The sequence below is a fragment of the Cydia amplana genome, chromosome 15 (genome assembly GCF_948474715.1).
Source record: "Cydia amplana chromosome 15, ilCydAmpl1.1, whole genome shotgun sequence".
NCBI lineage: Eukaryota > Metazoa > Arthropoda > Insecta > Lepidoptera > Tortricidae > Cydia > Cydia amplana.
This window is the reverse complement of record NC_086083.1, coordinates 8,188,556-8,200,700: the sequence shown is the minus strand read 5'-3', so window position 1 is coordinate 8,200,700 and position 12,145 is coordinate 8,188,556. Positions and strand designations below refer to the sequence as shown.

Below are 12,145 nucleotides of genomic sequence, written 5' to 3'. Positions count from 1 at the left end.
ATCTTTTAGTTAGTTTTAAGTATGTGTTTAGATAAAGTAGTAAATGTAACTGTACGTAATTAGGCATTAAAACACTCGTGCGATCCTTTTAAGAAATCACTAACGTTCGTTTCTTAAACCCACACTCGTATTTTAATGCCTCTCATTATGTAATTTATGTAGCAGTCACATAAACTACTATTACTTCCGATATTATTTAAGCAATGTTTACAGTATTAAGTAATGCTAAAGAGTAAAGATAACTAAAAGTTCGAATAAGTTATAAAAGATACTGCTTTGTTTTAACTTTGTTCTAAATTAGGGCAATAGAATTGACATTTGGGTTTTTTCTAAAATAGATATCGAAAACCCGATTCTTTTAAATCTGGACATTCTTGGGCTCATTCTACTCAGAATCGACAGCACTCTCCATCCTACCATTAAAAAAAGATGTCCCAAAATGTCCAGTCCATTACGTCACGTTTTAGTATGAGACAATTTTTCACTTGTATGTAACGTGACGTAGCTTAGTGGAATGTACAATTTTCATACAAAATTTTGGGACAATTTTTTTATCATCAGGATTGAATATGCTAGTGATTCTGAGTTGAAAGAACCCAAAAACACCAGGATCTGGGAGAATCGGGTTTTCAATATTTATTTTAGAAAACGCCCATTTAAATATCTGATATATATAAAAGCAAGGTGATGTTTTCACTGTGTCTTCTTCCTGGGAGTGAGGGAGAGAGGTATGCCGCCTTTAATGGACTGCACGGCCAGCACCGTGGTGTCGATGAGCGGCTTGCGGAGCGTGCTCTTGCCGGGCGCCACGGAGAACTGGCCCAGGAGTGCTGCCATGCCGGCCAGGGACTGCATGTAGCCGAGACGCTCGCCTGTAACAGGATTATTGTTCGTTAGATAAGATAAGATAAGATGTATTTATTGATAAAATTGTGCAAATTTTACACGTCATTCCAATGTGGATTATTTTACAATACTAATCATGCTATACAATGTCAACCATATCATTATAAATAGATTTATGTAACATTATACAATGTTCGATCTGTCTTCGTAGTTTCATTGATTACAATTTTGATTATCATGAGTACAATTATTATATTTATTCATTTAAATTCTCAGTTTATTATCTAATGTTGACAGCTTTGAAAGTTTGAACTGCTCAAAAACTGGGATAGGCTTTGGGTCCGATTCGGATTTTGAAATAGACATCTGTTAGATATCTTTTAGACATCGCCAAGATACGATAACGATATGTTTAAGATGTAACCTGTCAAATTTTACATTTGCGCGATTCTGGAGATACTCTTGAATGATTTCCACAAGATATGGCTTAGAAATCCAATTCACATCTAATAGATATCTAACTCTATCTAACGTAAAAGTGATATTGGTTGCCCGAATTGCGCTGCAAAAGAGAACTAGTTGAAATCTAAACTATGACGTATCTAGAATGGATCTAGTACGTGTCGTCTCTTGTAAATATCTTGAAGTTCGAATACGGCAGTTTGTGTCTCGAAAGTTTCAGATCATCAAATCAAATTTCAGATAAGTGAGATACATTTTATAATATTCAGCAAGACACATGAATCGGAGGTCGATTAATTGTGATAGTCGTTGTTTTTCTTCATTAGACAATCGATTTGATGTGTGTAAGAGTAGCTGATTTGATTAGTTAGGTAACTAAATACAATCGTCTAAGGTTTCCATTTTTTTATGTATTTATAAAAGTTGCAAGCATCCCGAGTTTCGTGCTTCATTCCGCATGTACCTACATGCCTATAATGGAAGGTCAGAACCCTTTCTAGGGTCACACATAATTGTTTACTGAATTTATTGGCCGGTGAGGTACCTACTACGAAAGTATTTGTAGTTTATTCATTTTGGCTCTGAAATACAACTGTTTAGTATAGTTTAAATAATGCTAAGTTTCCATATAAACTCACCAATACAAGCTCTCGGTCCAGATCCGAATGGTAGGTACACGTATTTGTTGATGCTAGCCACATTGTCCGGGTGGAACCGTTCCGGACGGAACTCCTCCGGGTCCTGGAAGTACTGCGGGTCCAGGTGCAGCGACTTGACCGGGACGATGATGTTGACCCCGGGGTCGATGGTCACGTCCGTGCCCGGGATGGTGTAGGGCTTCTCGCATTTACGCTGCAGGAAGCCGAGGGAAGGGAATATTCTGAGGCCTTCACTGAAAATATTGGAAATACTTGTTTACAAAGATACAACACACTTGAACGTCTTCGAGTGGGATTACTTCCTACAACAAGATTGGAACAGGTTTCGGAGGCCTAGACTAAATCTAGATTACAAAATATTTGATGAGTATGTATTTATTGTATTATGGAATTTTACCCACCTAAAACACATGCCCAAATACTTCATCTCCTTAATAGCATCATAGCATAATTTGTTATCGTAACGCGCAAGCACCTCATCAATTTCCTGCTGACATTTCTTCTGGTGCTCGGGATGATGCGCCAGTTCATGCAGCGTGTAGCTGGTCGCCGAAGAGGACGTCTCGAACCCGGCGGCGAAGAACACGAACACTTGAGCTGCTATCAGTTCGTCGTCCATCTCAATCTCAGTCATGCAAGGAGTTCCATCAGATTTCTTATGCACTACAGACTCGCCCACCATCTTTCCCTTTGCTTTCAATTCTAGAAGCATGTCAATAAAATCATTCCTACCCGAAGACTTATAGTTGCGCTCATCCATTATAGTTTTAACTAACTTTAGTGTCAGATTTTCAACCATAGGAGGCGTGAAGTGGAAACTGGTCATCAAACTCGGCATCACATATTTAAAGATAATAACGAACATCTCCCTTTTTTCCTGGACGAACAAGCGTTGACCCAGCTTTCTGAACATGGAATTATTATCGTTGAGTGCGTCAGTGTCGATGCCGAAGCCGCAGGCGCCGATGAAGTCGGTGGTGTAGCGCGCCATGAGGTCCCGCACGTCGACCTCGGCGCCGCTCGCCGCCGCCTCGGCCGCCACTCGCTGCAGCTTCTCGGCCCTCGCCACGATCAGGGGAAACATCGCCTTTAACTTCCCGGACGTGAATGCGGGCGTCATCCTCTGCCTCAACAATTTCCAGAGATCGCCTTCACAGGTAAACAAATTTTTCATCAACGGTTCGGGATGCTCGTCGAGTGGTAACACGTTTCTGGCGTGGAAGTGGTTGAAATCGGACACTAAAACATGTTTGACTAATTCGGGATCCCTTAGAATCAGTAGCGGAGTAGTCATGAGATAGTATCCGACGAATCTTTCACTGGGATACTTCTGGTACATCTCATCGTAAATATCGGCGAAGGATATTTGCTGGAGGAACTGCCGCTTCGCGGTGCCAAAGAATGGTACTGGAGCATCGTGCTTGACTCCACGCTTGGCCCAGTACCCGAATGTTCGCGTTCCATAAAAATATAACAAAATTGCAATTGTAAATAATCCTAGTAGTACCCACAACATTATAAAGCGGAAAAAAAGACCTTAGTGAAATATTATCTGCGCTTGTGGCTGTGAGATTACTCTGTCGAATAAGTAAGGTACGCAATTGTATCGTTTTATAAACTCGTTTTTTGTCTATTTATCTACTCCGTTGCTTGACTGGTTATCATATCATTAGCTGATTAAGTTGAATTACACTCAACTGCCAAAGTACCGTAAAATGGGGTCACCAGAGATCGCGGGGTGAACAGAGAAATTATGAACTTTTTCTTTCAAGTTGTTATATTTAAAAACATACATCTCTAAAATTTGAGTTTTTGGGATACGTGTATAGTAGACTATTTATACTCTACATTGATATCAAAAGAAGCTAATAAAACTGCCTAAAAGTTAGATTTTTTTGTCTGTAAATTAAGGCCTCGCCGAGGTAAGAAATGAAGCCTGTCCGAACTGAACTTTGTTCTAGCGGTAAATGTAGAGATACTAACCAAGTAAAAGTTTTCTAACCTGGTAATATGGTATCTGTAGTATCTAAATAATAAGTAATATCATAAATTTTCTCTATTGTCGCCCTGTCCAAAATTACCGCCTTCTGCATCTGACCCTTGTTCCAACCACCCAGCAAGATGCTCTCTAGGTGTTGGTCGAGACTCTTCGCTATGAGACCGATAGGAACAATGGTCGTCGAGTCAACATCCCACATGGCGGTAATCTCGTGAGCCAAGTCTAAGGTACTTGCTGGACTTGTCCTTCTCGGCCTTCAAGAGATGTTCATGATGGGAGATGGTGACGTCGACGAGCGCGGCCCGGCGCTGCGATCGATCTATCAGCACGATGTCGGGGGCTTATTGGCTACAGTAGTCCTAATTATAATGATTATAACCAAAGAGAATGGATAGTATATAGAGGGTGGGTATACTGTCATAGTAAATTTTGTGGTCACAGTAAATTTACTGCCATCTATCGACACACGATTAAAAGTTAAAACTAAAAATGAGAGAGTATAAAAATATCAAAAAGTGTATAAATGATATGATGGCTAAATGATTTTGAATTTATGACGAAGACATTTGAAATAAATTTGTCGAATTTGCACATCTCTAAATTTTAAAATTAATGTATCCCCGTTTTACTGCCATGATTAATGAGTAGTATTATAACAGTCTAATATGGTATTTTGGTTACTTCCTAATTATCTTTTGTTGACAGAGCACTGAGCAGGGAATACGATCAAATAAATCTAAACCTTACTTACTAAGTAAGAACCTTCATTTTACAATGTAAGGTTTAACATTGTTTATCTCTGATAGTTTCTACATAACTCTATACATTATCACAGACTGAAATGTCTTATGTAATGATGAATTTGGTTTTTTTTCCAGTGGCATGCAGGGTATTTGACTATTAGTCAAATCAGTTTCTTTTTTCGAACTGCCAAGACGATTTTGCTACTATGGAATTTATATGAAACACCAGCATGTGACGGCACAATAAAATAACCTACTCTTTATAGTTTTATACGGGTTTTAAAATAGAAATTGTGACTAAAAATAACTGCTGTCTACGTTTCTCTATTAATCTTCTGGTGGTTTATTTCATGCATGTTATAAAATAATTTATTTTAAATACAGTCAAATACCCTATTGCACATACCTACTGCTGGTGTCACGCGCAACTCGTGTAACTTATAAAAGATGAGTTTCGAGACGTTTAATGTTTTAATGATTCAATTACTGTTATACTGTTAGGTATCGTTGATGGTTCATCGTATTTTTTAATTATTTTATAATAAAGTTGTAGATGTAGGAAATATGGTCACAGAATTATTATTTTTTTCGCATGTTGAAATAGTTATTTTCGATACAAGTGCGAAAATTCGGAACGAGTGGCGATAAATCGACACGAGTTGCGAATTACCCATTCGCACGTGTATCGAACAACGTTTTACAGTACATATGGCACTTTAAAGTTTCGACATACGCACGAAAACTGCTATTTTACGCACTAGTGCGGAAAAGTAGCCTCATATGTACTGTAATAAGTATTTTATTCGTGTGACAAGATTTCCGCGTGACTAACAACTCTTATATCCCTTCAAGTGGCGCGCAACCCGTGAGTGGTCAATGCGAAAACCAGTAAACTGTCGGCTACCAGTGAGTGGTTAGTGAGGTGTTGCCGTATTTAGAGTCAAAATTTAACGCTTTAAAGTATAGTTACGCTCTTCTACCGCCCGAAAATAGGTAGCGAGTTAGACAAGGATAACATACAGCAAGAAAAACAATAACGCATGGTATATAATTTGTTGTTAAGGACCGTTCATTCGGGATCGACCGCCTAGTCCGAGTTCTGTCTTGGTTTTAAAGAGGTTATTTACAATTTGGCTACTTTCCTACTAGTCAAATCAGCTTCTTTTTTAGAACTGTCAAAACGATTTGCTAATATGGCATTTATATGATTTAAACATGTGTAGTGACGTCACGGTCAACTCACCTACTTTTTATATTTCAATCCGATTTATTAAATAGAAATTGTGTTTAAAAATAACTGCTATTTATGTTTTTCTAATAATTATCTGGTATCTTTATTTTCAGTATTGCGTTTAGTGTATAGTTGTATAGGCATGTAAACGTATTCATCATTAATTTCAGTGAAGCCATGAGCATATTTCCCTCCGTCGGCTTTTTGACACGCAAGTGCGTAAGAGTCTACACCATCCCGGGAACGGACGTGACCATCGACCCCGGGGTCAACATCGTCGTCCCGGTCAAGTCGCTGCACTTGGACCCGCAGTACTTCCAGGATCCGGAGGAGTTCCGTCCGTTCCGTTATGCGGATGCGGATGTTGAAAATAATGCGGAAGTTCCGCGGTTGCGGATGCGGATGTTCGCAACATCCCTGCTTCAAAGCATTCATCATCATATCAGCCCAAAGAAGTTCACTGCTATAGTACTGATACTGCTGATGGTTCTACCGAGCAGTTACAATTTGCCTGTGGTAAAACCCGCGCGAGCGCGTAACAAGCAGTAGGTAATACTTGTCAGATAAGAACTATTCTTTTGGAAACATCCAACAAGCGTCAAAAATGAATATAATATATTTTTTCACAGTTTATTTTTATATTTTCGGGTGAGCGTCTAGGCTACATGCAGTCGCTGGCAGGATTGGCCGCGGTTCTGAGCCAGTTCTCTGTGGCACCCTGCAAGAGCACACTCCGCAAACCGATAGTTGACCCCACGGTTATGGCTGTACAGAGCCCTAAGGGAGGCCTGCCGCTCGCCCTCACTCCTAGGAAGAAGACACAATGAAACCGTCTATTTTCGACAATTCATTGGCATCTTTAAGTTGCTAAAGATCAGATATAGCAAGCCAAGCGCTCGCCCACGCTAACCTTTTTGTGATTAAAGTATATCTGTGGTCACAATTAGTGGTTATTATTATGATTATTCAAAGTGATATGCACGAGACGAAACATTTTATTTTCCATTCCCTTTTCACCTTCTCCAACCTTCTCTCATATTGTAGTAAGCAGTTAACATCTGTCATCATCCCTATTGTTTCATTTGTTATATTATTTACTAAATTAAAGTGAGTGATAACTTCAGGCGAGGGTTCACTGGTTACGGTGAGAGAGAGAGCAGAACTATTACAACTAAGCCAAATACTAACCCCCTCATATTCATAAAACTTTACGAGCCTGAATTAGGTAAATTATGTTTAATGCCTTTGTTACAAATACATAAGTCAAAATAAGATAGACAGTTAGACACCCGGTTCATAGCTAATTCAGGCTTGTAATAAATACGTTTATGAATAACGCCATTAGTCTTCATCAAGGATATCACGTGACTTTTATTTTACGATTGGCGTTTGTCGATAAGCGATTGCCATCTTGGCTACTACCCCTGATATTAACTGGCAAAAAAAGTCCACCCAGTAACGTAACCTATTAAAATTGTAGACTAGACAAATAAAAATTTATCTTGACGCGACTTTATTATTAAGAGAATAAGATCGAGCGTGTCAAGGTGAACACCTCGCCCGCTTAGCAACTTCTGCTGCTGACTGCTGACTGAACCACGAGCACTTATCTCCAACGTGAAATGAAGCAGTACCTATAGGTGATCAAACTCAAATAAGTTGTTTACAAATAAATCGGGTTTTAATAACTTAATAACACTAAGATGTAACCGACTGGTAGCAAATGGGTAGCAACAGCGATAAGATTTGACCTGCAGCAAAACAGTAGCTTATCTACTTAACATATTAATAACAAAAAACATTGCAGAAAAAAAGAGTCCTTGATAAATCACGTTTTAGGCGTTCAAACTAACGCACAAACAATTCCTAGTAGATAATAGGACTTTTGTCAGGATATACCCTTTTTTTCATAACGTCAAAGTCAACGCAGAGATGTTTAGACTAGGGGTCTCCAAACTTTTTACCTGTGAGCCATATTGCACCTCATAAACGCAGTTCCACTCTCAATTGAATCCCTACCCTGAGGTCCAGGCGTTTGGCAACCTAATCCCAAGAACTGGTGTAGGCACTAGTTCTCACGAAAGCACAGATGCTTTAGGACTTTGAGGGTATAGGTCCGGTTTTCTCACGTTGTTGGTTGGTTCCTTCGTACAAAGTCAGACATGTGACTTTTTTTTACAAAAAACTTACGCCTGCCTTGGTAGCTACCTTGGTATGTACCTATTGTTGGTATGGCCTCTCCGAGATTATAATTATTGCAATTTAGTAATTCATAATAGTATAAGTAACGGCATATCGTAACCGACATAGTCTTGAAATTACCCCACGGCAAAAGCGGATTGTCATCTTACCTAATACCGGTCCCTTAGAGACACACAAATTGTGAAAAAAAAGAGTCCTTGGAACAACTCGTTTTTAGCGGTCAAATTATTAAGTACGCAGCAGTTTTGCATAAGAAAACATTTGTGGGCTTTTTCTAAAATAAATATCGAAAACCTGATTCTTTCAAATCTGGACATTCTTCGGCTCATTCTACTCAGAATCGACAGCATTCTCCATCCGTCCATTAAAAAAAGTTGTCCCAAAATGTCCATTCCATTACGTCACGTTTTATTATGAGAAATTTTTTCACTTTTATGGACGTGACGTAGTGGAATGTACAATGTTCATACAAATTTTTGACACAAGTTTTTTTATCATCAGGATTGAATATGCTAGTGATTCTGAGTTGAAAGAACCCAAAAACACCAGGATCTGTGAGAATCGGGTTTTCAATATTTATTTTAGAATACGCCCTTGTATAAATAATTGCCAAGTATATTTGCGTTTGGAAATGTAATCTTCTACACGGCTAGTGTCCCTGGTTTTAGTAGTAGTAGTAGTAGTAGTAAAATACTTTATTGTACAAAACGACACATAAAACATGAAAAAACACACATCATTTGTACAAAGGCGAACTTATCCCTTTCAGGGACTCTTCCAGTTAACCTTTGAGCAATTGAGGGAGAATTGGAGAACGGTAGACATAAAAGCTGGCATTAAAAAAAAACATAAAAACGACCGACGAACGATCTAAAAACGACAGACGGACCCTAGTGTCTTCACTGGGTTTTTTTCGTGGCGATAAGGGTTAGGGGCAGGCCTCCCTTGACGCTCTGGACCCCTAAGATTTTGGGGTCTATGATCGGCTTGCGGCGCGTGCTGATGCTGGGAGCCACGGAGAAGTGGCTCAGAAGGGCAGCCAGACCGGCCAGCGACTGCATGTAGCCTAGACGCTCGCCTGCCAAATAAAAAAATACTTGTTACTTTATTTGATTTTACTTTACTTACCTACATACGTTTATTCTGGCATATGCCGCGTGTATCGCACACGTAAAGTTCAAACACTTTTAAATCTATAGGATCAAATTATTTACCCTTTTGAAGTGTTTTAAATCCTTAAATAAAGATTTGATGTCAGACAAAACTAGGAAAATAGTTATCATACTTTAATTTGTAAAAATATATATATTTAAGTACCTAACATACAGAAAACCTCACCAATACAAGCCCTCGGTCCGGTCCCGAAAGGCAGATATGTGTACTTGTTGATGGCGGAAACATTGTCCGGGTGGAACCGTTCCGGACGGAACTCCTCCGGGTCCTGGAAGTACTGCGGGTCCAGGTGCAGCGACTTGACCGGGACGATGATGTTGACCCCGGGGTCGATGGTCATGTCCGTGCCCGGGATGGTGTAGGGTTTCACGCACATGCGTTGCAAAAAGCCGATGGAGGGGAATATCCTCATGGCTTCACTGAAAATAGTAATCATTATCTGTTAATTGAATTGAATTGTAGAAATTAAGGATGAAGTTATATATACATATTAAGGTAAAAGGAGGCGATTATTCCAAAAGGTTGCGAGTTTGAGTCTTGCCGGAAGAGGTAAACTTTATTTTTTTTCCTTCTTATAGGTATAAAGTTTTTTAGTATCGCTCGCAGACGTATCTGCTTGATAAAAATTTGTTTAGATAAAAATTGTACCTAGGTACTTATATTAAATAATAATATACATCGATTAATCGCAAATAGATTGCATAGGCATAAACTATCTTGCGATTTGAAAAGCCATAAGTAGCATAATATGACAATATTTTTTCCCTAAGACAACCAATGCATCTCTGCAGACTGTATCATCGTCCACACTGTTATATAACTGACGACTCTTAAACTTTGATGCATAGAAATAAGGTCCACAGATAGACTGTTGCATTTAGTAGGTACAAATTTTATGTACCTAACGAAATAACATACCTGCATTGTACACATCTTCAAACACGTAACATTTCATGGTTGTCTTTGCAACAGTCAAAATTGGGATACACTCACCTAAAACACATTTCCAAAAACTTCATTTCCTTGACGGCGTCATAAGATAATTTATTATCATGACGCGCGAGAACCGCAGCGATTTCCTCCTGACACCTCCTCTGGTGCTCGGGATGGTGCGCCAGCTCGTGCAGCGTGTAGCTGGTCACTACGGAGGACGTCTCAAACCCGGCGGCGAAGAACACAAACACTTGGGCCACCATAATATCGTCGTCCATCTCAATCTCAGCCATGCAAGGAGTGCCATCAGCTTTCTTATGCACCAGGGATTCGCCTATCATTTTCCCTTTCTCTTTCAAATCCGAAAGGGAGTCGATGAAATCATTCCTGCCCGAGTTCTTATAATTCCGTTCCGCCATTATGGTTCTCACCAACTTCATCATAAGTGTTTCGATCTCTGGTGCAAAGAAGTTAAAACTTGTCATTAAATTCGGCATGGAATATTTAAGGATGGCTACAATCATATCTCTTCTTTCTTGTCTAAATATGCGTTTACCCAGCTTTCTGAACATGTTGTTTTTATCGCTGAGTGTGTCAGTGTCGATGCCGAAGCCGCAGGCGCCGATGAAGTCGGTGGTGTAGCGCGCCATGAGGTCCCGCACGTCGACCTCGGCGCCGCTCGCCGACGCCTCGGCCGCCACTCGCTGCAGCTTCTCGGCCCTCGCCACGATCAGGGGAAACATCGCCTTCAACTTCCCGGACGTGAACGCGGGAGTCATCCTCTGTCTCAACAATTTCCAGAGATCGCCTTCAGTCGTAAACAGATTTTTCAATAGCGATTCAGGATGTTCGTCCATCGGGAACACATTTCTGGAGGTAAAATGGTTGAAATCGGACACTAAAACACGTTTAACTAATTCTGGATCCCTTAGAATTAGCACCGGAGTAGTCATAATGTAGTATCCGACGAATCTTTCGCTGGGATACTTCTGGTACATCTCGTCGTAAATGTCAGCGAAGGATATTTCCTGCAGGAACTGTCGTTTCGCGGTGCCAAAGAACGCTACGGGAGCATCATGCTTGACCCCGCGCTTCGCCCAGTAGCTGAAAGTCCGTGTTCCGTAAAAATATAACAATATTAATGCAACTGCGAATAACCCTAATACTAATGGCCACAACATATTTAAAGCACAAATTATAATATTGAATCCGGGTGTGTGAAGGTGAAGACGGTCAGCTCTGACGCCGAATAACAAACAAGTGAGCCTTGTAGGTACCTATCAGTTTGTCGTATTTTTAGTCAATATCTGATGTGTCTGATATTTACAGTTGCAATAACAATAAATCAAAGAGGTTTGCAAAAAGATAAGAGATATACCTAATACCTAAATACCTAGGGAGGTGAATTCGTGAATGCTCCAGATCGCAGGTGTTTGTGCCATAAATATGCGATCTGGGGCTTTACGAATTACCGCCCGTGGTTTGTCTAAAGTTTTACGTCTTACCTTGGCCAGGAAGTGAGATTTTCTCCTCGCGTAGCGTAAAGATATTAACACTCTCGATAAATAATGTTATAAGTGTCTTGTTATCACTATAAAATACTTAAAACAAATATAATTACATATATCAAAAGTGGTTAAATCGATTTCCACATTACCTACTTACTTGTTTATCCATAACGTTATTTGCCTAATTTCCTTAACCCTTCCATAATATTCGGGGGATGAGAAATGGCGATCTCCCTTTATGGTCATCGTAAAGTGTATGGGTCCCGGCCGTTACAAACATTTTCCGTGGCGTTCGGCTGGGGCACAATTCATTTAGTGAAACCAGTATTTTGATTGAAGTGTATCTTTTTATATGAATCCACGTTTGAACCCACGATTTTAGCAACCAA

At 39.8% G+C, this 12,145-nt stretch overlaps 3 protein-coding genes across 3 annotated transcripts; 1 reads left to right on the top strand and 2 right to left on the bottom strand.

Annotated features, from left to right (window-relative positions):
- Positions 1–693: 693 nt before the first annotated feature.
- On the bottom strand, positions 694–3,483 carry LOC134654801 (cytochrome P450 6B7-like). Its single transcript, XM_063510270.1, has 3 exons — positions 2,369–3,483; positions 1,947–2,200; positions 694–872 (listed from the first exon to the last, which is right to left on the bottom strand). Exons 1-3 carry the CDS (start codon positions 3,481–3,483, stop codon positions 694–696), a joined length of 1,548 nt encoding a protein of 515 aa, XP_063366340.1.
- Positions 3,484–4,238: 755 nt separating this feature from the next.
- Positions 4,239–6,767, top strand: LOC134654800 (cytochrome P450 6B7-like). The gene is made up of 3 exons (XM_063510269.1): positions 4,239–4,360; positions 6,111–6,303; positions 6,570–6,767. Exons 1-3 carry the CDS (start codon positions 4,239–4,241, stop codon positions 6,765–6,767), a joined length of 513 nt encoding a protein of 170 aa, XP_063366339.1.
- A 2,262-nt stretch (positions 6,768–9,029) lies between these two features.
- LOC134654857 (cytochrome P450 6B2-like) lies at positions 9,030–11,429 on the bottom strand. Its single transcript, XM_063510322.1, has 3 exons — positions 10,309–11,429; positions 9,481–9,734; positions 9,030–9,220 (listed from the first exon to the last, which is right to left on the bottom strand). The coding sequence occupies exons 1-3, from the start codon at positions 11,427–11,429 to the stop codon at positions 9,042–9,044; spliced, it is 1,554 nt and encodes a 517-aa protein (XP_063366392.1). The 3' UTR covers positions 9,030–9,041.
- Positions 11,430–12,145: the final 716 nt, after the last annotated feature.

Coding starts and splice junctions, on each gene's coding strand:
- LOC134654801 (XM_063510270.1), bottom strand. CDS start 3,483: ATGTTGTGGGTACTACTAGGATTATTTACAATTGCAATTTTGTTATAT. Junction 2,201..2,368: donor TATTTGGGCATGTGTTTTAG/GTGGGTAAAATT, acceptor CAATATTTTCAG/TGAAGGCCTCAGAATATTCC. Junction 873..1,946: donor TGGACCGAGAGCTTGTATTG/GTGAGTTTATAT, acceptor ATCCTGTTACAG/GCGAGCGTCTCGGCTACATG.
- LOC134654800 (XM_063510269.1), top strand. CDS start 4,239: ATGGGAGATGGTGACGTCGACGAGCGCGGCCCGGCGCTGCGATCGATC. Junction 4,361..6,110: donor ATAACCAAAGAGAATGGATA/GTATATAGAGGG, acceptor CATTAATTTCAG/TGAAGCCATGAGCATATTTC. Junction 6,304..6,569: donor TCCGTTATGCGGATGCGGAT/GTTGAAAATAAT, acceptor ATTTTTTCACAG/TTTATTTTTATATTTTCGGG.
- LOC134654857 (XM_063510322.1), bottom strand. CDS start 11,429: ATGTTGTGGCCATTAGTATTAGGGTTATTCGCAGTTGCATTAATATTG. Junction 9,735..10,308: donor TTTTTGGAAATGTGTTTTAG/GTGAGTGTATCC, acceptor TACTATTTTCAG/TGAAGCCATGAGGATATTCC. Junction 9,221..9,480: donor CGGACCGAGGGCTTGTATTG/GTGAGGTTTTCT, acceptor TTTATTTGGCAG/GCGAGCGTCTAGGCTACATG.